The sequence below is a fragment of the Apus apus genome, chromosome 4 (genome assembly GCF_020740795.1).
Source record: "Apus apus isolate bApuApu2 chromosome 4, bApuApu2.pri.cur, whole genome shotgun sequence".
Taxonomy (NCBI): Eukaryota; Metazoa; Chordata; class Aves; order Apodiformes; family Apodidae; genus Apus; species Apus apus.
Window position 1 is genome coordinate 34445892 of NC_067285.1, and position 24255 is coordinate 34470146.

Genomic DNA, 24255 nt, shown 5'->3' on the forward strand with positions numbered 1-24255 from the left:
GTGAGGTGGTCTCACTCAGTCCTTCTCCTGCAAGCCCCACCGGGTTCACCTGCCCTCGGGCATCACCGGCCGGAGGGGACCAAGCAGGTCCTTCATTCCTGAGGATGCTCAGGTGGGTGCTGGACACCCCCAGGCTCCTGGGGTCAGCCTGGCTGCCATGGGGTGCATGCAGCAAGAGGGGTGAAGGATGGAATCATGGGATCATCTCTGGCTGGAAAAGACCCGTGGTTTTGATGATCTGGAAGGTCTTTTCCAACCAGGGTGATTCTGTGACCTGTAAGATCATCGAGTCCAACCATTAACCCAGCCCTGCCAAGGCCACCACATACCTCAGCACCACATCTCCAGGGTCTGGAAATCCCTCCAGGGGTGGTGACTCCACCACTGCCCTGGGCAGCCTGGGCCAGGCCCTGACAACCTTTTCAGGAAAGACATTGTTCCCAAGATCCAACCTAAACCTCCCCTGGGAAACCTGAGGCCATTTCCTCTTGTTCCATCACTTGTTACTCAGGAGAAGAGCCTGTCCCCCCTTGGTTCAACCTCCTCTCAGGCAGTTGCAGAGCCAGGTGGTCTCCCCTCAGCCTCTTCTTCTCCAGGCTGGACACCCCCAGCTCCCTCACCCACTCCCCATCAGACTTGAGCTCCAGCCCCTTCCCCAGCTCTGTTGTCCTTCTCTGGACATGCTCCGTGTCCTTCTCATGAAGAGCCCAAAACTGACCCCAGAATTCCAGGTGTCCCCTCCCCAGTGCCCAGCACAGAGGGACAATCCCTCCTCTGGTCCTGCTGGCCACCACCAGTGCTGATATAAGCCAGGATGCTGGTGGCTTTCTTGGTCACCAGATTTCTCTTGGCTTTTTTTTTCTCCAGACAGGAGAAGGAAAAGCAGCAGATCCCAGGCCCAGCCAAAGCACCAGCGTGACCTGTCAAAACAAGGTGTCCTTGCCTGGGAGCAGACCAGATGATGGTCCAGGGAGCCAGCAAGGGTTGGTTTTCCAGCCCTGCAACTCCCACTTCTGGCCAACACAAGGTAGAAGCGTGAGGTCTTCTCCATCACTGGTAGGTTGGGTGACCTCTGGAGGTTGCAGGTCCAGCACTGGCTCAGAGCAGGGCCAGCTATGAAGTCACCCCCCCACCAGCCATACTGAGGGCCAAGGCTTTCTTCAGCAAACCCTTGACACCAGCATGAGGGCACACGTGCTTCCTCCCAGAGGGACAAACCCACCAGTGGCTCCACCAGGAGCTCACCCGTGCTACCTGCTCTCCAACACAGCACCTCCCAGTGTGTCCACACCTATCTCCAAGGCCAGCTTGAGGAGCAACCACCTGCCAGATCACTACTGCTTGGCTCCAACTGGGCTAAGAACACCCCATGGGCTCAAAACTCCCAGAAGGGAGCTGGGTGGACAGAGCAAGGTGTGCACCCTTGACCCAACAATGTCACCTAAAACTGCTCTGCAGCCATGGTCTGCAACACCCATATTCTCATGTGGTCAATCCCCTGATGGCAGAAACAGCAGAGAACAGGGGTGTGGGTGTGGAGAAGAAAGCCAGGGCACCACAAAGCACCAGCTCCAGCTCTAAAGCCTCATGATGTATGATCCTGGGGAGGAACCATCTCAAACAGCATCTCCACCTTTCCAAACCAGAGATGTCCCAAGGGGCTCAGGCACATCCAAGCATCCTCCCAAGCATCCAAGCACCCTCCCAAGCCTTCTATGAAGGGAAAGCTACCTCCACCACAGGCCTTGGAGCACTGAGACCAGCTCTTGAGGGCCCACTCATAGGAATCCATCTCCTCGAGCAGGACATTGTTGTTCCCAATCATGGGCAGCAGATCTTCGTGGATGATGTACCGGTACATCAGGCTGCTCCTCACCTCCTCCTCCCGAGGGATGACCTGCAGGCAGGAAGAGGACAACTGGAGAGGGGGAAGGAGAGGAAGGAGTGAAGCCCTGGGAGAGGGAAGGGAAGAAGAGACCATCAAAGAAAACCAGAAGGGAACACTGACCACACGGTACAGGAGACACAAGGGTAGGAGGAACAAACCCCATGACTACCTCCAAAATCATCAGGTGGGCTCTGAACACATTCCCTTCAGGAATGTACCTCTCCACTTGTGGAGAAAAGACCCTATCCAAGCATCCCACCTCAGATGGCATGCCCCTGGCCTCTCCTCTGAGCTGCAGGACCACAGTGTGCACCTAACGCCAGCACTGGCCACAGGGATGGACAGAAGTGAAGACACTGCCCTTCCCTGGTGCCTGGGGAACCCAGTCCCTAATTCCCACCACACCAGTGTAGGCCAAACAAGAGGTGGAGTCACAAACAACTGCTGCAAGGAGCAAAACACAGCTGGACTCAGAGGCCAGCACCCAAGGTCTGTGTCCTTCTGTCCTTCTGGCACACAGCTCATTGTCCCTTCCACCTGGCTACCTCGTTTCCCTGGGTTTCATGCCATGCCCTAACACCCTTTCTCTACCAAAGCCCTTCCATCACCTCCTCCATCCCATCCCAGGTCAACTCTGGGTGATGGTGGGACCCACCAGCCCCTGAGGAGGCATCAGCCAGGCTTACCAGAACGCTGATGGCCTCGTGCAGAGGACCACTGGTTTTCAGGCTCTCCTTGCCACGCTCAATGGTGTATTCCCACTCCAAGCCCATCTCAATGAACACTTGGCTTTTGGCTTCTTTGCCCTTGGCCTTCAGGATGAAGTCACCCGTGGCTTGGTTCTTAACAGCTGGAGGAGAAAGGAGGCGTTTCAACATCATTTCCTCTGGTCACTGCCCTCGAAGGATGGGAATGGCACAAGTAAGACACCTCTGGGTGGGAGCTGGGGTTGTTCAGCCTGGAGAAGCCTCCAGGGAGACCTTCTCATGGCCTTTCAATACTTCAAGGGGGCTTAGAAGAAAGATGGGGAAAGACTTTTTAGCAGGGTCTGAAGTGATAGGACAAGAAGTGATGGTTGGAAACTAAAAGAGGGGAGATTTAGACTAGATGTTAGGAAGAAATTCTCTACAGTGAAGGTGGTGAGAGAGTGGCACAGGTGGCCCAGAGAGGCAGCAGAAGCCCCATTCCTGGAGTCATTCCAGGTCAGGTTGGACAGGGCTCTGAGCAACCTGATCTAGTCGAAGATGTCCCTGCTCACTACAGAGAGGTGCAGAGAATCACAGAATTGCTAAAGAGTTGGAAGGGACCTCCAGAGATCATCTAGTCCAAGGACTAGGACTAGGTTCGACGAGATGACCTTTAAAAGGTCCCTTCCCACCCAAAGGTGACTCCACAAGTTGTCAGAACAGGGCTGAGGAAGAGGCAGTGGAGAAGGGAGAGGTGAACAGCAGCTCCCTCACCGATGCTGTGGGATGCTGGCTCCACCTCTTCTATCTGAAGGTGCCTTGCCCCAGCTGGGATCTCAAACATCTTCAGAACACCTGCTGAACGGGAGGGAGGGAGGGAAGGATGGAAGGAAGAGAAGGAGCAGGTTCACTCCACTTGGCCACACACCCAGGTGTGAATCCAGCTGACCCTGCCCAAACCCAGACTCCCGACCCCTCCAGCTCACCTGGCTGCTTGGGGGTCTTGGCCAACGTGCCCTTCACTGTCCGGCAGTGGGAGTTGTCCCCCCCACAGACCCCACACTTGTCATCCTGCTTCAGGGACCCGACCTCCTTGTCACAACCAACGTGCTGGCACCCGCGGGGGAGAGAAGACAAGCAGGGGGGTTACCACCCCCCCCCCCATGACCTTGCCATCCCCACCACCCACACGGGGTGGGCTAGAACATGTGTCCCCGAAGCGGGGGAGCAGCCCGAGGGGATGCAGGTGTCTCCTGGGTGGGCAGAGGGTGGGGACAGAGGGGTGACAGCTCCTCACCACGCACTCGCCCCGGACACAGATGCTGTAGGGGTCTCGGTAGCTGCAGCGGGTCCCATCGTGGACCACCTGGTTCATGAAGACCACGTCCCCTGTCCCCTCCGACCGGCAGATCAGCTCACACTTCTGAGCATCTGCAGGAGCAGGAAACAGCAGAGAGGGGTCAAAAAACAACAAAAAACCCAAAGCAAAAACCCCAGGGGGTGTTGTGGAAAGACCTCAGGGGGGCTGAAGAGAGAAAGCCACCCCAGCTCGCACCCAAAGCTGTTATGATGGGCCTCCTTGCTCTCTCTACAGCTCCCCAAAGGGAGATTGTAGGGAGGTGGGGGTTGGTCTCTTCTCCCGAGGAACTGGTGATAGAACAAGAGGGAATGGCTTCAAGTTGCTCCAGGGGAGGTTTAGATGGGATGTTAGGAACAATTTCCTCACTGAAAGAGTGGTCAAGCACTGGAACGGGCTGCCCGGGGCAGCGGTGGAGTCACCATCCCTGGAGGTGTTCAGGAAACATGGAGCTGTGGCACCTCGGGAGATGGTCTGGTGGGCATGGTGGTGTTGGGTTGGACTTGATGACCTTAGAGGTCTTTGCCAACCTATATGATTCTACGATTATTTTGCTGCTGAAGAGCCTGTGCTTTCACCCAAGCAGACTTGAAAGAGCCAAAGAGAAGGCAACTGGGAGGGACACACTACATGACACGGCCATGCCAGACACTTGGCCCCATGCTGGAGGAACACCAAGCCAGGCAGGTGGACCTGGCTCCCACCCAGCAAGAGGGCAGCTCCATCATCCCCACCATCTCCAAGGAAAACCTCTGCCTGCCAAAGCACCCAGAGAGCAAACTCATCTCCGGCTACCGTTACGAGGGGCTCTCCTCTCACAGGAGGGGGTTTCAACCTGGGCTGATCTTCTCAGCCCGCCTCTGCTGCACTTCAAGACAGCAGGAACCAGAGGGACCTCTGAGATTCCTCTACACCACACCTGAAGGCAAGCACAAGAGATTGATTTGCAAGCCCAGGCTGATGCTGGCCTTCTTTCAAGCCCAGTTCCCAGCTCAGGAGCCTCCCACGCCCCAAGGTCTGCGCAGCTGGCACCATCTCCACCCCACACCCGTGGCCACCAGCCTGGCCTCCTCTGGGAGAGGAGACCTGCAGCTCCTTGACCAGGACCCTGGGTGGCTCACCATCGTGATGCTCATAGGGCAGCCAGGAGTGCTTGCTGTTCTGGTGGGTGTAGTAGGAGTTGCGCTTGGAGCACTGCTGGGCACGGAAGTCCTGGTAGGGCCCTGGGCACTCCTCAGAGTTGCACACTTGGTACTCATAGGTGGCTCCTGGGCAGTGGTGCCCACTGTAGGCTGGCCTGGCAAAGAGAAAGGGTGGGAGAGGAGAAGGTTGAGGGGTGGGATGCTGCTCAAACAGGACACGGGCCGGCGCCCGAACGCAGGAGCAGATGTCCTCGTCCCTTCCCAAGAGAGAAGGAGAACTTGGTTGCTCTTTGGCCACCTGCAGGGTGACCTGGCTGAGGGCAGGGAGGTGGCCCCAGACGTACGGAGGGTTGTCACAGCTCCGGCTGCGCCAGCGAACGCCTCCCCCGCAGGTCCTGGAGCACGAGCCAAACTTGGACCAGGAGCTCCAGCCACCATCCTGGCTGTACGGCTGCTCCGACGTCTTCCAGATGCAGTGACCCTTAAAGCACCACTGGAAGGGAGGAGGAGAAGGTGGAGGAGCTCCATTGGCAAAGCACCAGAGGAAGGTGCTCTTCATGCTTTTAGAGGCACCAGGGTGATGAAGGGAGTGGAACATCTCCCTGATGAGGAAAGGCTGAGGGAGCTGGGTCTCTTGAGCTGGGAGAAGAGGAGGCTGAGGGGCGACCTCATCAGTGTTTACAAATATGTTCAGGGTGAGTGTCAGGAGGACAGAGCCAGGCTTTGTTCAGGGATGTCCAAGGACAGGACAAGGGGCAGTGGGTGCAAACTGGAGCAGAGGAGGTTCCACGTGAATATCAGGAAGAACTTCTTTCCTGTGAGAGTGACCTGGCAGGTCTTGTTTTCCAGACTCCTGCTCTCTCCATCTAAACCTTTTGTAACCAGCTGACCCAGAGGGTCCAGTTCGCAGAATCCTAGGGGTTGGAAGGGACCTGGAAAGACCACCCAGCCCAACCCCCCTGCCAGAGCAGGGGCACCCAGAGCACATCACACAGGAACGTGTCCAGGGGGGTTTGAATGTCTCCAGAGAAGGAGACTCCACAGCCTCTCTGGGCAGCCTGGCCCAGGGCTCTGTCACCCTCACAGGAAAGAAGTTCTTCCTGATATTCACATGGAACCTCCTCTGCTCCAGTTTGCACCCACTGCCCCTTGTCCTGTCCCTGGACATCACTGAACAAAGCCTGGCTCTGTCCTCCTGACACTCCCCCTGAACATATTTGTAAACACTGATGAGGTCGCCCCTCAGCCTCCTCTTCTCCCAGCTCAAGAGACCCAGCTCCCTCAGCCTCTCCTCATCAGGGAGATGTTCCACTCCCTTCAGCATCTCTGTGGCTCTGCCCTGGACTCTTTCCAGCAGTTCCCTGTCCTTCTGGAACTGAGGGGCCCAGAACTGGACACAACACTCCAGATGTGGCCTCCCCAAGGCAGAACAGAGGGGCAGGAGAACCTCCCTTGACCTACTAACCACCCCCTTTCTAGCCCACCCCAGGATCCATTGGCCTTCTTGGCCACAAGGGCACATTGCTGGTCATGGTCACCCTCCTGTCCAGCAGGACCCCCAGGTCCCTTTCTCCTACCCTGCTCTCCAGCAGCTCAACCCGCAACCTGTCCTGGCCCATGGGGTTGTTCTTCCCCAGATGCAAGACTCTGCACTTGCCCTTGTTGGATTTCATCAAGTTCTTCATCAAGAACCTCACCCAACTCTCCAGCCTGTCCAGGTCTCACTGAATGGCAGCACAGCCCTCTGGTGTGTCAGCCACTCCTCCCAGTTTAGTGTCTTCAGCAGAGGAGTAATGCCAGGTAAAAACCAGGCACCTGCTGCCCTCGTGGGTGTCCCCCCCCAAAAAAAAAAAAAAAAAAGGAGGGGACAGGCAGGACCAGCCCCTCACCTTGCCTGGAGAGCACTCAGTCCCATCCAGGGGTGGTCCCTTCTTGGTCTTGCAGAAGTAGGGGTTGTCCGGGTGGCTGCACCACAGCTGCTTGCAGGGGTCGAAGGTGCGGAACTGGGGAGCAGAGAGGAGCCGGGCTGGGACAGCAGTGGGGACGACCTGAGGGGGTGGTGGCACCTGGCCCCCTAGGGGTCCACCCTGCTGGGGTGGGAGGGCCACCAGTCTCAGCTCCGGACTCACGGCCGTGCAGGTTTTGTAGCCCACGCCGAAGTCGAAGCGGCACTGCTCGTCCATGGAGTAGTTAATGCCTGGCAGCTTGGGGAGGGTGGGCCACTGGTGCTCAAAGGGGTCGTCCAGCAGGCAGTCATAGGAGCTGCAGAGACACAGGGGTGGGGAGAAAGCAGAGGCAGATGTGGAGGATCCTCACCCTCCAGCCCTCGGGCCAGATTTCAAGAAAACAGTTCAGCCCGGAGAAGAGAAGGCTCCGGGGAGAGCTTAGAGCAGCTTCCAGTGCCTGAAGGGGCTCCAGGAAAGCTGGGGAGGGGCTTGGGACAAGGGCAGGGAGGGATGGGACGAGGGGATATTGAAATCACAGAACCACAGAATGTCAGGGGTTGGAAGGGACCTCCCAAGATGATGGAGTCCAACCCCCCCTGCCAGAGCAGGACCAAAAAAACGAAGGCAGGTCACTCAGAAATTCATCCAGACAGGTCTGGAAAGTCTCCAGAGAAGGAGACTCCACAGCCTCTCTGGACAGCCTGTCCCAGGGCTCTGTCACCCTCCCAGGAAAGGAGTTCTTCCTTATATTGAGGTGGCACTTCCTGGGCTGGAGTTTGAATCCATTGCCCCTCATCCTAGATGAGATATTAGGAAGAAATTCTTCCCTGTGAGGGTGGGGAGACCCTGGCCCAGGCTGCCCAGGGAAGCTGTGGCTGCCCCATCCCTGGCAGTGTTGAAGGGCAGGTTGGATGGGGCTTGGAGCAGCCTGGGCTGGTGGGAGGTGTCCCTGCCCATGCAGGGGGGTTGGAACTAGATGGTCTTTAAGGTCCCTTCTAAAACCAAACCATTCCATGACTCCATGAAATCTGAATTCTCCTGGCACTGATGCCAACTTCGCACTGCTGGAAAACATGTTTTCCAGCAAAAACTAACCACACTTTTTTTTTTTTTTACACTGAGGGTGGTGAAACACTGGCACAGGCTGCCCGGAGTGGTGGTTGATGCCCCATCCCTGGAAACACTCGTGGGCAGGTTGGTTGGAGCAACCTGATCTAGCTGAAGATGTCCCCTGCTCACTACAGGGAGGTGGGACTTGATGACCTCTCTATGTCCCTTCCAACCCAAAGTGTGTTATGATTCTATGGGGTTTGTGTGGCCAGGTGTTGGTAGCAGGGGGGGGGGTTACAGGTGTGGCTTCTGTGAGAAGCTGCTAGAAGCCTCCCCTATGTCCAACACAGCCAAAGCCACCAGCTCCAAGCAGCTTTCCTGCTACTCTCCTTGGCCCTGAGGCCCAGAAACCCACTGCCCTGCTCCTACACTTTCTTTTTCATGCAGCACCCACCGCTTCCTGGCCCAAAGGCTAAACCACCCAGGCTGCCCAAAAGCAGGTGGCAAGAACATGGAAGATCTAGATCTGGGCTTCACCAGCAAAGACCTTCAACAAACGATTGCTCTGTTGACATCTCCAGCTTTGATCAGGCTCCTAATTTGTCTCTGCAGCCCCAAACCAGCCCAGACCCGGGCAAGGAATCCAGCTGTGACACGAAAAAGGGAAAAAAAATCACCTTCCAAGGACTTTGGGTTTCGTTGTTCTGGCCAAAACGAGCAATTTGGGTTGGAAGGGACCTTCCAGATCATCTAGCTGCCCAGGTGAGCTGGGACAACCTCCCATTTTAGAGCAGGTTGCCTTCCAAAGAGGAGAACACCCCCTCCCTCCCAGGTGAGGAGGGACTTACTGGATGTAGCGGTTGAGCTCCTGCTTGCTGCAGCGGGACCAGTGGTAGCGGTGGAAGGCAGCCTGGACCAGGGGGGCCATGATGCTCCCCATGCTGGTCTCATCAGCACAACGGTTGCCCTGGCCATCGTGCTCCATGCCCAGCCTGTTGGGAGAAGCTGGTGTGAAAGCAGGTTCTCCAGGGAGGGGATGGATCGACACCAAGGAAGGGAAAGTCCCGTCTTTTGATAAGGGTCAAGGGGAACCACCACGTTGCTGGTGCCCCACCTCATGGGAAGGGGAAAAGGGGAAAAGCCCAAGGTTTGTTGTTTTTTTTTTTTGGGGGGGGGGACACTCACACGTGGCCAGTCTCGTGGGCGACGACGAAGGCAGAGGAGAAACCATCTTCATGGTTGAGGGTGCAGCTGCGCAGCGGGTGGCACATCCCGGTCACCGGCGCGTAGCCTGGGGCCAGAGAGTTGGGAGGGAAGGAGAAAGAACCTTTGAGAGAGATGGGGGGGGGGGGGGGGGGAAGGGAAAAATCCAGAAAATAACCCCCCAACCCCAACCCTGCAGCCTGGCTTGGGTGCAGCAAGAGGAGGAAACCAAGAGGATGGTGATGAAGAGGAGGAGCCCCCCCCAACCCCTCAGAATGGCCTCCCCCACATTCTCCTTTCTTAGGAAAATAAAAATCCAAGCAAGGAAGAGAGAGAGGAAGAGGGAGAAGGTGTCCCCCAGACCCCTGCCACAACTCCAGCCTCCCACCCCACAGGCTCTGGGGGGGCTCTGGCCATGCAGCCCCCCAGCCCTGGGCCCTCGATCAAGTGCAGTGGGGCAGAAGCCTTCCCCATCCTGTTCAGCCACCCCTCTTCTCCACCCCCACTTCTTCCCCCTCTTTTTCTCAATCATTGTTATCAACCCAATTAATTCCTTGGCACCTTCTAGAATTGACTTCCCAATTTTCCTATCTATCTATCTATCTATCTATCTATCTATCTATCTATCTATCTATCTATCTATCTATCTATCTATCTATCTATCTATCTAATCATGGAATCACTAAGGTTGGAAGGGACCTCAAAGACCATCCAGCTCCAACCCCCCTGCCATGAGCAGGGAACCACTAGACCAGGCTGCACAAAACCTCCTCCAACCTGCCCTGAAAAACCTCCAGGGATGGGGCATCAACAGCCTCCCTGGGCAACCCATCCCAGTTCCTCACCACCCTGAGACTGAAGAATTTCTTCCTAATATCTCACCTCAATCTCCCCTCTCAGTTTAAAACCATCACCCCTTGTCCTATCACCCTGGTAACAAGCCCCTCCCCAGCTTTCCTGGAGCCCCTTCAGGCACTGGAAGGTGCTCTAAGGTCTCCCTGGAGCCTTCTCTTCTCCAGGCTGAGAGTGGCCAGCAGGAATTTGCCATCACCACAGCAAGCTGCTTAGATACCATCAGTGAACATAGGCCATGAGGAAATACTGGAGGTGCTGTGGTCTTGGTCTGGTCCTTCATTTTGCTCAAGCTCTGAGCTGACCAGGGATGATGAGGAGCTGAAGGATGCTTGTGTGAGGAAAAGAGGCAGGAGTAAGCCCAGTGTCACTATTCCAGCAGCCAAACAAGAGGGCAGGCAAGGACACAGCAGCCATGGGGACTTCTGCAGAAAGCAAAGGTCCATCCTGGCCACGTGTGGGAAGCAGGGAGCCAGATCCACATGGAAAAGTGGAAGGAACTGGAAGGAGCATCCCTAGAGCAGTGCTACTCTATCAGTCTCACAGCTCCTTTCTACCAAAGGGGAGTCCAGCCAGTCTCCCTCTCCTGCCAACGTGCCACCAAAGGTCCTCTCACCAACGCTGCTGGACACAGTCACTTTGCCAGGAAGGGTCTAGAAAAAGGAAACCAAAACCTGGTATTTCACCCACATTGCCACCTGACCCAAGAGGAGGTGCCCAAGGCAGGTCAATGGCTCAGCAGGGAGGCTGTTGTCACGACCCAAGCTCTGCTCTTTGATGGCCAAGAGCACGCTGAAGAGGACACTTCCAGCTGGATGTCTCCTGTGGTTCACCCACTGCTGCAAGGAGAACCCTTCCAGGGAGGTAAAGGAGATGAGGACAGGATTTCTTCTCCATCTCTCCTTCCACCCATGTGCACCAGGACTAGTGCTACGAATCAGCCTGATGATCAGCACGTTCACACCATCAAAGGGAGCTTCCTGATGGGCAATTCAGACCTTGCCAGCAGTGTGGGAAGGAGGAGGTGGCAATTTGGAGGCAGAGGGCTCAGGAGAACTGGGAGAAGAAGCCACCTCTCATGATGACCCCAAAGCATCCACATTGCTGAAGGTGCCATGAAATACCAGAAGCTTCTCCTGCAATTTCTTCCTGTTTTCTTGCCTAGGTCTCTAACTTCTCAGACCACACCAGCACCAAGAAGGTGAGAAGCCTATTGCCCTCGTTCCTTCCAGCCTCCTCTTTGGCCCAGGCTTTACCCAACACTTCCACGTCCAAGTTCCAAGAGGGCCAAGAAACTAACCCATATAAAACCAGCTTTTAAAGGTTCTAAAGATCCTCCAGAGGACAAAAAGCATCAGCCTCACGAACCTCCTTGTGGGATTCCATCTTTTTTTACATGATTTTTAAACCGTTTAGGCCACTTTGGGACAAGGGGAGGGTTGGTGCATGAAACCAAGGTCAGGGCAGAATGAATAAAGGTGATTTTTAAAACAAATCTATATATATTTTAGGTTGATATCCCGGATTCATTCTTTCTTCTCCATATACATAAAATAATCCTAATTTTTATGACCTTTTCCTGGACCTTGCTGGCCAAGGAGCAGACTGGGCTTGCAAGCAATCCTCTCCCCTTGCTGGCTGCACATACCTGGTGGAGATAAATACAGTACCTTGCATACCTGCAGGACCAAAATCTTGCCTGGTGAGGAAGACAGCGTGGTCGTGGTACTCGGCGTGCGCCGGGTCGGAGCGCTGCTGCGAGTGCGCCCAGCGGCAGACCTGCTCCAAGCTCCGAGATGGGTTCCCTCTCTCTATCAGGCTGACTGACTGGGTAAGGAATTCCCAAAAAGAAAGGATAAAGGAAAGGATGGGGGAGCTGGAAGGGCTGAGGAAGGAGTTGGGGGGGGGGTCAGGAGGACACCTAAAGGGGCGGCGTCAGAAGCGTCGACTTCCCGCTCGGTGTCTGCGAAGCAACTCGCAGGGTTTTTTGCACTTAAAACCAGCAAGGGAATCAGTCCCACCAACGGGTGTGGTTTGGGACAGGAGGGTATGAGACACTTTTTGGTCAGACAAGTGCTGGAAGCAGCAGTAGATGAAAGAGGAGAGGAGCTGGGAGGCAAAGGGGATCGAGATTCCTCTTTGAGCCACCACAAGATGCGGATGCTCAGCAATGCTCCCCCTGTCAAACTTGACCCACAGAGACCAAAACCCCAGTGGAAAACTGGTGGAAGTGTCCAGGACTGATTTACAGCAGTTTGGGGTGGGTTTTTTTTTTATGGTTCAAGATTAGCATCTTGCAAAATGATGCTCTAGAACTTCATTCATACTCTAGTAAAAAATTCATGCTCTAGAAGACAGATGATGGTCTAGAATAGAAACGTGGTCTCAGGTACCTGCTGAGCTGCAGCCATGGGAAGAGCCCTGGTAACCCCTCTGGCTTGGCACCAGATGATCTTTTAAGGTCCCAAACCATTCAAGGGTTCTATGAAAGCAGCCAAAAAGCAGAGGCCAGTTTGAGCAGCACCCTCTCCTGGCCAGGTCCCAGTGCTGTACTTACCTGGCGATATCCCACCATGATCATCCTGACCAGCACAATGTTGATGTGAACCCCCAGGGACTCGTCGTGGTAAATTTCATCCACCTGAAGAGAGGAGGGAAATAAAACAGAGAAGCTGAGACCATCCCATTCTCCACGCTCAGCACCTTAACCCACTTTCCAAGACCGCACAGGATGCAAAGATCTCACCTTCCTCCTCCAACCTCCAGCTTTTGGGGTTGGTTGGGTGTTTGGGTTTTTTTTTATACTTTCCCACTGTGTAAAAGCCACAAAGTCAAAAAGCCAAGCTGGAATGAGCCACATTTTCCCAGGATGGGTGGTTTGGATGGTCCATGACATCACCCAGCCCATCAAGGTTGTGGGAGGAGGGCTGTGCTTCCCACCAAACATCTCTCAACGAGCCATTGCTCCCTTTGGAGCAGGAATTCCTCAGATGGAAGGAAACACTTGGGAGTCCAGCATCTTTGTGATTGGTGGAAGAACAAAGGGCTTTTTGGGGAGAGGCAAGAGAACATATCAAAGCAAGGGATTACTCAGATAAACCAGTGAGTCAAAGCTGACCTACTGCTTCAGAAACCCCAGGAGAAGACAAGACCATGAGAAGAAGAGGGAGGGCTTGTGAGTCAATAAGTATCCAGCAACGTTGGCTACTAAAAATGCCTTTGGAAATCACGAGCTATAATCTTTTCCTTCTGTGTTTCTAGGAAGAATAAACAAATTCTGCTCCCAGGAGAAGAAGACATCCAGATGAGGAAGGCCCCACCAAGCTGAGCCACCAAGAGAGGCACAGAGAGCCACAAACCCAGGCAAAAACAGGAGATCCTGCACCAGCCTTCACCCCCCTGCACAGCATGTGTGAAAATACAGCTCAGACACACCAAACAGCCCTGGTTTTTAGAGCACAGGACCTTCCTCTTTCCCAAAGGCCCTCCCAAATGAGCAGTGCCACAAATGGGGGGTTCAGCCCAGAAGTTCAAGAAGTCAAATTAAAACCATATTTCATATTGACTAGAATGAATGTTTGAATTAAAACATGCTTTTTTAAACTCTGTCCAAGGGAGAAATGTTTTGCCTTTGTTCTATCATACCTTGCCAGACTAGATGAATATTATAAAGCCAGGTTTCTGGAGCTTTTCTCCTCCCCTTCTTTTTAAGGCTAACATTTGAACTTGAGGCCTGGGGGACAGTTCAAGGGAACAAGGGGAAAACCATGGGGTTGGGGTCCCCAACACCAGAAGGACATGGAGCTGTTGGAGTGAGTTCAGAGGAGGCCACAGAGATGATCCAGGGGCTGGAGCAGCTCTGCTCTGGAGACAGGCTGGGAGAGTTGGGGTGTTCAGCCTGGAGAAGAGAAGGCTCCAGGGAGACCTTAGAGCACCTTCCAGGGCCTGAAGGGGCTCCAGGAAAGCTGGGGAGGGGCTTGGGACAAGGGCAGGAAGGGATGGGACAAGGGCTGATGGATCAAAACTGGAGGAGGGGAGATTTAGGTTGGACATGAGGAGGAAATTGTTCCCTGTGAGGGTGATGAGACCCTGGCCCAGGTTGCCCAGAGAAGCTGTGGCTGCCCCATCCCTGGCAGTGTTGAAGGGCAGGTTGGATGGGGCTTGGAGCAACCTGGGCTGCTGGGAGGTGTCCCTGCTCGTGGCAGGGGGGTTGGAACTGGATGTTCTTTAAAGGTCTCCTCCAACCCAAACCATCTGATGATTCTATGAATATGTTCCATGGACAACTCAACCCCTCAGCACCCTCCCAGCACTGCACACTCTTCCTCAGCCTTCCTAGGGAAGTGACTATGGACATCAGCAGATTCACCAGCACCTTCAAAACAGGTCATCAAGGGACTAAGACACGACAAGGTGCGTTACTCCAAGATGGGATTTCATCCCCTAACTCTGCCTTCTCGAGGAGTGCTACATCCCCCTCTCCCCCAGCTCACAGGAACTCCCCCAAGGCAAGGGGGTAGCCCCAAACCCAGGTTCCATCTAGCAGGGTCTGTACCTAAGAGATGCCTGCTCAGCAATGACCTTTGTGGTTCACTCAGAAAGCAGACGTGGAACCAGACTGCCCACGGCTACAGCCTCCCCTTAACAGCCAGATAGAAATGATTGATTGAGAGGGGCGGGGGGGGAAATAAAAGGATTTGCTTGCCTGTCAGCCACCCTGGAGCTGGTTCAAGCTGGCAGAGGGGATGGAAACAGGCCCAGAGAGCAGTTTGCAGCTTGGCACAACTCCCTCTGCGGATGCCGTTAAGCGAGTCGAAGTCTTCAAAGAACACCCCTCCAGAAAACCCCAGGGCACCCCCCATCCCCAGAGACAGCTGGGATAAAGACCATCTCATCCCTCCTTGCAGATGCCCAGCCTGTTTCACACCACCACCTGGCAAGCGCCACGCTCTCCTGTTTCATTTAAAAGAGGATCTTTTTATCCCCCCCCCTCCCCTCCTAAAACCAGCCCAGCTCTTCAGGGCAAGAACAACTCCAAAGCCCCCCACGGGGATGATGCTGAGAGAGCCCGAGAGGAGCATGCCCCTCTCCAAAAAAAAGCCTGATGGATTTGCCAACGGCACGGGTGACCCCCCCCAACCCCCCCAAACAAAAAAAAAAAGCCCCTCACCAGGCTGCCTACCCAAATCCCTGCCAGTCTGGCCAGCCCCGAATCCGCCGCCCCAGACGCCAGATCCCGACAGTCAAACCGCACCGGCCACGTCTAGACCTCGCTGTTCTTCAGGGAAAGGAAAACAAAAGAGAGAGACACGAGAAGAATTTGCCAAACCAGCAGAATAGCTGACATTTCAAAACCCCAGATCGCTGGCTCCCAACAGACCAAGTCATCACTGAAGCTCCTTCTCTTTTGATTCCCCTCGTTTTCCTGCGGGCGGATTCACCCCAAGGCCCTTCTCTGGGGCTGAGGGGGTGGAGAGGGAGGCAGAAAGTCCCCCCTGACCACTTCATGGGGCTACACCCTCTTGGATCTCCTGCAGGGACACACACACACTGCTGGGAACACCTGCACGAGGGCTGACCCACATCATCTACATCTTCCCTAGAGGGGAATGGAGGAAAGGAGAGGTTTGCTCTGCAGGGCAAAGCTCTCAGTTTTATCCCAGCCCTCCCTACAACAGGCTGTGTTGTCCCAAAACCAAACACCTCTGAGCAACAAGCACATGAATCTCCCCTGGTGGGGGTGGGAAAAAGTGCTTAGAGCCATAGAATCATTTGGGTTGGAAGAGACCTTGGAGATCAGCAAGTTCAACCATTCATCCAGCACGCTGCCAAGGCCACCACTAATCCATGTGCGTGCAGAGAAGTGCAAGTGTGTGCATGGAGGTGCCCAAATCTGTAAGGGAGACACCAGAGGTCATTTTTGTTATTATCAGCCACAAGGAGATGGCTCATGAACCACCCCAAAACAAACCCAACCACCAGAAGGACTGTAATTTGCCCATTATTTCACCCTGACCACCCTCCTGAAATGCCACCAAATCAGTCTCTCAAGCAATCCACGCTCCAGTTTGGCTTTTTGGATAAACACAGGATCATTCTGGTTGGAAAAGACCTTTAAAATCATCAAGTCCAACCACAACCTAACTCTACAAACCATCACCTACCTCTACAAACCACAACCTACCTCTACCAAGTCCAGCACTTAAACCGTGTCCCTCAGCACCACATCTACATGACTTTCCAACACCTCCAGGGATGGTGATTCAACCATAATCCCAGGTTCAAAATAAAGCCAGAGGCTTGATTTTTTTTCTTGCCCTAAACCTCTCCCTCATGGGGTTTCTTTGTCCCAGGGGAACAATAATTCAGCAGATGTGCTGGAGAGGAGTCAGGCAAGTCCCAGCCTGGGCTGAGCTCCGACTCACAGGGCTTCCCTAGTAACCTGAAACAGTGAGAGAACACAGTGTACCTTTGCATCCTGACTCAAACCACGGGCAATAAATCCTACAACAACCCCAGCAAACCCGTTGATGACACCAGGGCTTGGGTCTCCTCTGAGCAGGGCCAGCCCCAGGCTTGAGAACATCAGGGACGAGCGGTGGGAAGCTGTGGCTGCCCCATCCCTGGCAGTGTTGAAGGGCAGGTTGGATGGGGCTTGGAGCAACCTGGGCTGCTGGGAGGTGTCCCTGCCCAGGCAGGGGTTTGGGACTGGATGAGCTTTAAGGTGCTCTCCAACCCAAACTAGTCTGTGATTCTGTGGTTCTATGCTCAGACGCATCTTCTCCCGCAAGCAATGGCAAAGGGGTTTGGTGAGCCAAACTGCTGATTCTTGGTGCTGAGGCTGGCAAGCAACTCAAATCTAAGGAGGTCAAGCCCCCACCAAGCCTACCCTCAGCAGACCACAAGGGAACAAGCAGAAAGCAGGAAGATACTGATGTCAGGACACGTTCCCCGAGCCTGCGATCCACCTAGTGCCACTCGCCTCAACCTGCCCCTGAATCCTGGTGCATCCCCAGAGCCAAGGAGGGAACGACAGGCTGGGAACGTGGGCCAGGAGCCCACAAGGGGCTGGCAGCCTGCAGGGAAGCTCTCTGGTGCACAAAAGAAGCAGTCATCTTCCCAGCAGCTCCCCAGGACGGACGCGGCGCCTGCCGCCCGATGAAAAGCTTGGCAGCCACATTTCTGGTGACAAAAACAGGGGTTGGGGTTTTTTCTTTGTGGTTGGTTTTGGTTGGGTTTTTTTTTAAAAAAAAGTTCCCCATGACAAATCATTTCTCACTGAGCTTCAGCTGACCCTGAGCTCCTTAAAAAAAGGGGTTGTCTGGGGAGAGCCCCAGCACCTGACCTGCAGCTGCATGAAGTTCAGCTGAACCCCGGGAATAAGAGAGTGTCCCACCACCCCCTCAGCACCCAACAGGGACCCCAGGGAAGGGGAAAGGAAAGTTTCTAAAGAACTTCCAAGCTGGCTGCCCTTGGGATATATCTTGAGAGGAAAATTGGCTCCCATCTCCCCCAGGGCATACTCCAGCCCAGCTCATTAAGTCCTCTCCTCCTCAGAGGGCTGGCCAAGCCTCTCCTCCTTCCCCTCACCTCCAACTAATGAGATTAGTGCTCAACTGGGTGGTCCCAGCACCTTCCTCTCTCTCCCCTCTGCCATCCAGGCCTGAAAGCTTTTTTAATTTCTTAATTCTTCTTTTTTTCCTGCTGAATCAGGTATTTGAAGGCAACCTGAGCCAGGAAGGAAACGAGGCGGCGCCGAGGGAAGAGGAGGCGGACGGAGGTGGAAAGCGAAGGCACCAAAAACCAGACAGAAAGAAGGGGAAAAGGGGGTGGGGGAAGAATGCTTAGAAGGAAATAATACTTGGGAGAAGTATTTGCTGTGTGCATTATCCCTAAGGTTTATTGATGCTGCTTTTTCCCCCCCACCACCACCACTCTTTGGATTTAATTCATTAAAGTCTCCGCCTGGATTTGAATAGACAAGGGTGCTGCCTTCTCCCAGCCCAGCATCCCCTCAAAAGTCCTGCCCGTGGGGGCAGAAATCATGAAATGCTCCTGAAAACCACCTTTTTGATTAGAGCTGACCAGGCCCTCCCCCCAAGAATGAGAAAGGAAAAGAAATGTTTAAAAGATTACATCATCTGCCAGTCCCGTAAGGTGGGAAGAGCTTCGGGTTGGAATGGGGAACCCTGGGGTTCCTACCATGGGCATCAGGATGATGCAAAGTGGAATTAAATCAAATAAAATAAAAATATGAAGCCATTTGCTGTTTAAAACCAACTTCTTGGCTTACTCGGGGCTGGCCACACTGGCCTCTGATCCCACAAATCCTCACTCCTTCGGGTGATAATTTCCCCCGTTACCAGCTCTGAGCCCACCTGCCAGGCCAGAAATAACACCCAAACAAGCCACCAAAAAACAAGAGCATCTTTAAATCAGGGTTATTCCTGAGCTGGAGGTGCTTTTCAAACACTTCCCATCACTATGCAAAAAAAAAAAAAGAACTTGAATAAAACCAAATAAATAGAGGAGAGGATAAAGGCTGGAAAAGCAAACACAAATTGGGAGAGGGCACGAAGAGAGATCTTTGAAGGTGGACCCTGTTTGCAGACATCCAGGTGCTGGCAGAGCAAACCTCCTGCAAGATGGATAGCTGAATAAATATTAATCCTTCCACGTCTCTCCAGGCTTGGGGAATATGGAGGTTTTTCTCTTCCAAAGGAAAGAGAAGCAGAGTAGGGAATCAGAGCAGGTTGCCCCGTGCCAAGGGTTTTCCAAGGAACGTGAAGGAACTTCTGAAAAGCTACCCCAAGTCTTCCTCCCTCTATCAACAGATGTTCCTCAAAATGAATAATAACCATCTACTACAAAATAAAACAGCTCATATCCTCGTTTCAAACAAAATCAACAGCAACCATCCTAGAGCTCACTGAGATTGCAGCCATGAGGAGGAGGTGGCCTTGGCCAGAAGCAGAAGAGGCGCTTGGACTCGGGTGACAGAAAGTGACAGTGACCAACACTGGGCAGGGAATGTCACAGAGATGAACATAAAAGGGCTCTGCTCTCCATCACTCTGATGACCACAGCTATGAAATCCCAGAGCCAGCTGTCCCAGGGGAGAAACAGCCCTTCCTGCAACACTTCTCCCTCCTCGAACCCACTGTTTTTCCCCAGGATGAGGGATTTGCAGCGCCAGGAGAGCAGTCAAACCAGGGAGGGGTGGGAGCCACGGCCCCCCCCCCTGAGCCAAGCCTTACTATGTTCATGAGAGTGAGGACGTAGTTCTGGACGTGCTCCTTCCCATGGAATCGTACCACCGAGTCATCCACTGCCAGCAAGACCTCAATGTTGTAGTCATCCTTCCTGGTGTGACGCCTCTTGCGCTCGGCGTCCCCCCCGAGTCGCCCCGTCACCATCTCCAGGGAGTTGGGGAGGTCACCCACCTGCACACCGGGCACTGGGCAGGAAAAGAAACAGCCATCTGAGGTGACCTGACCCCTGTGGTGCCACTCCGAAGACGACAGGAAAGTGAGCAGGGAAAAAAGACACATCTAGGTGACAACGGACCTGCACTGTCTGTAGGGTGGTGGTGGGACAGGTGGGGAGGTGGTGGGAAGCTGGGGACGACATGGGAGAAGTGGGGGGCTGCTCCTGGAGAGCAGAGAGCTGCACTCTGAGCATCCCCCACCCTTCAGAGCATCCCCCACCCTCCACCCTTACGAACGCTGGGACAAGGAAGGGCTTCCATCAGCTGTTAAAGTGTCAAATCAGTGCCACATGTCACAACAGAGAGGTGACTAAAACAAGGCTGCAGCAGCCACACCTCCAAGCCACAGCCAGCAGCCAAGCTGGACCAAGTCTGGCTCCTCCTGACCCTTCTGCTCCTGAACCCCAACTCCGCTTCCCATCCCCAAGGCCGACGTGATCATCCATGGGCTGATCACACCCGTCTCAGAGACTGAGAGAATCACAGAGCAGCCAGTTGGAAGGGACCTGAAGGATCATCTGCTCCAACCATTCTTGGCAAAAGCAGATTCCTCCTCTGAAGAAGAGGAAGAGTAACCCAGAAAGTTCGTGGAGTCTCCTTCTCTGGAGACGTTCAAAACCCACCTGGATGCAACGCTGTGTGATGTGCTCTAGGCAATCCTGCTTTTGCAGGGTGGTTGGACTGGGTGATCTCTAGAGGTCCCCTCTAGACCCTGACAACTCTGAGATACATAACTCCTCTCATTTTAACCAAATCTGGAAGGATTTCAGAGTTCCCACCAAAAGCCCAGTGGTTTCTTCCACTTCCTCCTCGCCCACCAGGCAGAGAGGGTGAGGTGGTACCAGCCAGGAGGGCAGGTGGAAGGGAGAAATCCTCCCGCCCCCCCCCCCCCCAGGGGACACAGTTCTTATTTGCTGGGAAAGGCTGGATTTGAGGAGCCCCTACCTTGGGGGTGAAGGTCTTGGTGGGGTTGGGCAGCATCCTGCCGGATGGCCGAGCGCCGATACACCACGTGGGCCCTCCCGTGCTCCTCTGTCTCCTGCTGCCCCCTCTCCAGGGGCTCGATGAAGAACTCGTTGCTGTCTGTCCGAATCAGGCCAGCCTGGACTCCACAAAGACATAAAGGTGGGGGGTGAAAAAAAAAAAAATGGGGGTGTTTTTATGTCCACACACGGGTTGATCCCGAGTCATTAACGGCTGATGGGAGAAACGTGCAAGGGGAAAGAGCATCCCAAATCAAGCAGGGGTCTTGTTGCTACTCCATGCATGATACTGAGATGGTTCCATTTCCATGATGACCCTCAGTTTCTCCTGTAGGTGGAGAAAACATAAAAAAGAAGAGGGGAAAAAAAACAACCAATCCAAAAAAAAAACAACACCAACAAAACCCAACCTGGCCACGATTCAAGTCACCTCTTTATATGGGCAGGAAACTCTGCTCCTTCTCATCAGTGATGAGTTTGTCTGCCCAACCTGGAGTATCAGGGGATACAGGGGCTCCCCATCCTGCCTCCCCAGCCCAATCCTCACCCCCCCAGTGCTGGGAAGAAAACCAGCAGGTTCACCAACACTAAGGTGATGTCACGGTGAGAAGGATGGAAAAAAAAACCCCTGTGGTCTTCACCCCGTGAAGTTCTTGGGAATTAAGGCAGGGGAATCCCTTTGGAGGAGAAGCTGGAAAGCCTTACAACTCCACCTCCCAAAGGAGGAGAAGATGGCAAACAGCCCTGGATGTGTTGTCCTGGCTGCTGACCTGCTCCTCATTGCTCCCACCAAATCCCCCTTGACATCAGCCTGAGCACTGGTACCCTGCAACACTGGCCAACTAGGACCTTGGGCAAGGAAAAGGGTAGTCAGGATTTGGCTCCCATCATATGGTCAATGCCCCCCATCAATCCCAGGATTTTCCATAGCTCCTTTCTCCTGTCATTGCCTGGAAAGCACAGGCAGAACATATGGATCTGCTCTTATGGCAAAGCCTTCAGCAGCAGGTACCCACTGGAGTCCTCATCAAGGCTGGGGGATTGGAACTGCTCTTCTCAAACGAAATCAAATCAAATCTATATATAAATCTATCTATCTATCTATATATATATTGCACAGAGTGGTACAGAGACGTGAGCTGGGCTCTGTACACAGCCAGGCCAAGCTGGGGCTCTTCCAAACCTGCCTGGGCCATTGGATCCCTTCACGTTCACGTTCATCGTGGCACCAGCCAACCTGGCTCTGTTAGACTTCATCAAATTTCCTGCTCCACTTGCGTTTTATTAGCTGCTGAACTTCTCTGGAAAGCAGGTTTTTGGCTGGTTTTGCTTCATCTCCTTCCTGAGGAATCCAAGGAGGGGCAGCTGTGCTAGGATCAACTTGGCTGACACACGTATCTCAGGTCCTTCCTGCAGGAGACGTCCAGATCCCCAGGGAAGGACCTCTCCACCACCCCCCAGCCAAAGGAAATGAAGCTCACAGACAGGTCCAACCAAGAATCTGGAGCACCAGGCAAGGCGGCAGTGACCAGGCAGAGATCATACCCAGGGAATCAACCCACAGGTCAGGTCTACTGATGGCTGGGCAAGTCCCCGACGATGGACCAAGCCTCTGCTCTTGATCACAAACAAAGAATCCCAGACTTGGTTTGGGTTGGAAGGGACCTGCAAGATCGTCTAGTTCCAAACCCCCTGCGTGGGCAGGGACACCTCCCACTAGGTGGGGCAGCCATAGGGTTCCTGGGCATCCTGGGCCAGCATCTCACCACCCTTAGATGCTAAGAGAAGGTGGGCATCCATTCCTGAACACAAAACAGAGCAGCAGAGCCCTGGGCGTTGGACAACAGACCTCACCAACGCTCTCGGATCCCTAAGAGCTAATTACCCTGACGATTCCCCACCAGCTAACGAGCTTCCAGCTTGCATCCTCCTTCAGCCCAGCCACCCCTGCCCCAGGAGGTCTGCTGGGACACCCTTCCTACGAGGCTTTTCCCACAGGACCAGACACCCCAAAGCCGCTTGATGGGTTTAGGGCGAAAGCCGGAGCCTGCTGAGTCAGGAGAAAAGGCTGGATTAAAGTATGAAAGAGGCTGGTCCTGAGCCACCAACCTGCTTGGGTTTGCACTGCTCTGCAGCTCGTGATTAATTAGGGGTGGCTCAAGAAATAAAGAGGCCCAGACTTGCCTGCCCGTGGCGTTTCTCCTGAAGGAGGGAAGCGACGGGGCCGCTGGCTCCAGCCAGGGCTGAGGGGGGAAGGACCTCAAAGCCTCGTGTGCTCAGGACCTCAAGGACCTCAAGACCTCAGGGGAGCAAGACCCCACCTGCTTCCCACTCCACAATTTTAGAACCATAAACTGGTTTGGGTGGGAAGGAACCTTAAAGATCATCTATATCCAAACCCCTGCACGGGCAGGGACACCTCCCACCAGCCCAGGCTGCTCCAAGCCCCATCCAACCTGCCCTTCAACACTGCCAGGGATGGGGCAGCCACAGCTTCCCTGGGCAGCCTGGGCCAGGGTCTCACCACCCTCACAGCCAAGAATTTCTTCCTAATGTCTCACCTAAATCTCCTCTCCTCCAGTTTTGATCCATCCCCGCTTTTCCTCTCCCTCCCTGCCCTTGTCCCAAGTCCCTCCCCAGCTTTCCTGGAGCCCCTTCAGGCACTTTCCACAGCTTTCCTGGGCAACCTGGGCCAGGGTGTCACCACTCTCATGGTGACAAACTTCTTTCTAACACCTAATCTGAACCTACTCACCTCTAGTTTTGATCCATTCCTCCTAGTCCTACCACTACCCCACCTCCTAAAAAGTCCCTCACCAGCTTTCTTGTAGACCCCCTTAAGATACTGGAAGGCCACATTTTATTCAGCTTAATCAATCAAATGAAGTCTGGGACTGTCCCTACTGACAGCTCTAACATGAGATGCTGACTGCACCTCTTGGAGAAGATACTTCCCAAACTAGAAAACAGCCCTTTGAAGACAATTCCACCAGGAAGAGGAGGAAACAGACTTTCTTTTAAGAAAATCACCAAACTCACTTCCTGCCAGAGGGAGAAGTCCCTGTTTCTGCATCTCCCCAGGTTATGGGACAGATGAATTGGCTTGGTAACAGCCTTGCTAAGAGGGGACACCCCCCCAGCACCCCAGGTAAGTGCCTCCTCCATCACTCCTGGGCAAAAGATCTCCAACTCCCACAGGAATCCAGGAAATTCTGATACATCCAGGCAGCTGAAACATGGCAAAAATCATCAAGCTGCTCCACTCAGCCAGAGAAGCAAAGAGCACCGAGGAGGGGGACATCCAGCTGTGTCCAGGAGGTCTTTCTTTTTCCTACACGACTCACACTTCATTTGGACAAAGAAAAAGTCCCAGAAAGTTGGGCTGAGTGAACGTTGGCACCATCACCAGCCCCTGCTCCTCTTTCATCCAGAGATTCCCTAGGGAGGGTGGGGGGGTGAGGAGAAGGACACATCCAGCCTGGATGGCACCAGGTCACTGCCAGCAGCAGCACCGTGTGCGTGGCACTGGGGCATGGTCACTGGTTTGGTGACCTCTCCATCTGCAAGGTCACTGGCATCACGGGGGAAGAGGGAATTAAGCAGGATAATTACTGAGGCTTGGGCTCCAGGCTCGTTACCAGGCACGTGGCTGAGTGCTGCA

At 54.1% G+C, this 24255-nt stretch overlaps 1 protein-coding gene across 1 annotated transcript in view; it reads right to left on the reverse strand.

The window, feature by feature from the left end:
• Window positions 1-24255, reverse strand: part of ADAMTS14 (ADAM metallopeptidase with thrombospondin type 1 motif 14) — a 34272-nt gene that overhangs the window by 5182 nt on the left and 4835 nt on the right. Inside the window, exons 3-17 of the mRNA XM_051618249.1 lie at window positions 20557-20713; window positions 19382-19581; window positions 12682-12765; window positions 11795-11951; window positions 9255-9360; window positions 8918-9061; window positions 7203-7335; window positions 6963-7076; window positions 5418-5566; window positions 5053-5228; window positions 3872-4005; window positions 3561-3684; window positions 3349-3429; window positions 2575-2738; window positions 1732-1897 (exon numbers count right to left, since the gene is read on the reverse strand). Coding sequence (XP_051474209.1) covers window positions 1732-1897; window positions 2575-2738; window positions 3349-3429; window positions 3561-3684; window positions 3872-4005; window positions 5053-5228; window positions 5418-5566; window positions 6963-7076; window positions 7203-7335; window positions 8918-9061; window positions 9255-9360; window positions 11795-11951; window positions 12682-12765; window positions 19382-19581; window positions 20557-20713 — 2089 coding nt within the window. The remainder of the gene's footprint in view (window positions 1-1731; window positions 1898-2574; window positions 2739-3348; window positions 3430-3560; window positions 3685-3871; window positions 4006-5052; window positions 5229-5417; window positions 5567-6962; window positions 7077-7202; window positions 7336-8917; window positions 9062-9254; window positions 9361-11794; window positions 11952-12681; window positions 12766-19381; window positions 19582-20556; window positions 20714-24255) is intronic.